At 57.9% G+C, this 789-nt stretch overlaps 1 protein-coding gene across 1 annotated transcript in view; it reads left to right on the top strand.

Moving 5' to 3' along the window:
- TRIM65 (tripartite motif containing 65) overlaps positions 1 to 789 on the top strand; it is a gene marked incomplete at both ends in the record, with an annotated part of 3,477 nt that overhangs the window by 2,193 nt on the left and 495 nt on the right. The window contains 1 exon segment of the mRNA XM_010076214.1: positions 632 to 789. This exon segment is cut by the window's right edge and continues 495 nt beyond it. Within this exon segment, the coding sequence (XP_010074516.1) occupies positions 632 to 789 (158 nt within the window).

Raw genomic sequence — 789 nt, 5'->3', positions numbered from 1 at the left:
TTAGGGCGTGTTGGGCATGTCACTCTTGCCAGGGAGGCAACCGATGCCTATGGGACCTGTACAGATTCCTTCCATCTGGCCTCACAAAACATTCTCAGGGTTATTAATAGGAAAAAAAATAATGTTATTTATGGGCAGCAGGCAGGAGCCCAGCGTGGCTGCCGGGCTGGGTTGTTGCAGGAGGAAGGTGAGGTGCTGGTGGCTGGAGAGGAGGAAGGTGAGGTGCTCGTGGCTGGAGAGTAACTCCCCTCAACACCATATTTGCTCACTTACCATGTTTTTTTTCCCACTCTCCCCACTGACATTGATTATTTTTTGCTCTTAAAACCGAACACATGTCTTCCCCACCGACCACGGCGCCACAGCTGCTTGCCGGGCAGGAGCTGGGCTGCAGGAAGTGTCGCGTCTCGGTGCCTCGCCAGCCATCGCGGGGCTGTTCCCCTTCCCTCTCGCAGGCGGGTGGGCAGGTATCACGCCTCGCCCCGCTCCCCTTCCCCTCCAAATGTGCTACAACGTGTTCCCTCTATTCTGGGAGCCAGCCCCATGCAGTTTAAACCCCGCCGCCGTTGGGGGGCTCACGCCAAGAGCTGATGAAGCATTTCAGCCCCATCCCTGCTGTTGTTCTCCCCAGACCACCGCAACCTCACCTTCAATCCCGAGACGGCCAACAAGTACCTGGAGTTTTCGGAAGGTAACCGGAAAGCCAAGCACGGTCCCAGAGCCATCCAGGAGGAGCAGGGACCCCGCTTCGAGCCCTGGCCGGGGCTGTGAATGCAGGGATACGGCACC

This window comes from Pterocles gutturalis, unplaced genomic scaffold (assembly GCF_000699245.1).
Source record: "Pterocles gutturalis isolate BGI_N339 unplaced genomic scaffold, ASM69924v1 scaffold18328, whole genome shotgun sequence".
NCBI classification, from domain to species: domain Eukaryota; kingdom Metazoa; phylum Chordata; class Aves; order Pterocliformes; family Pteroclidae; genus Pterocles; species Pterocles gutturalis.
The sequence above is the reverse complement of the archived record's forward strand: the minus strand, read 5'-3'. Positions and strand labels throughout refer to the sequence as shown.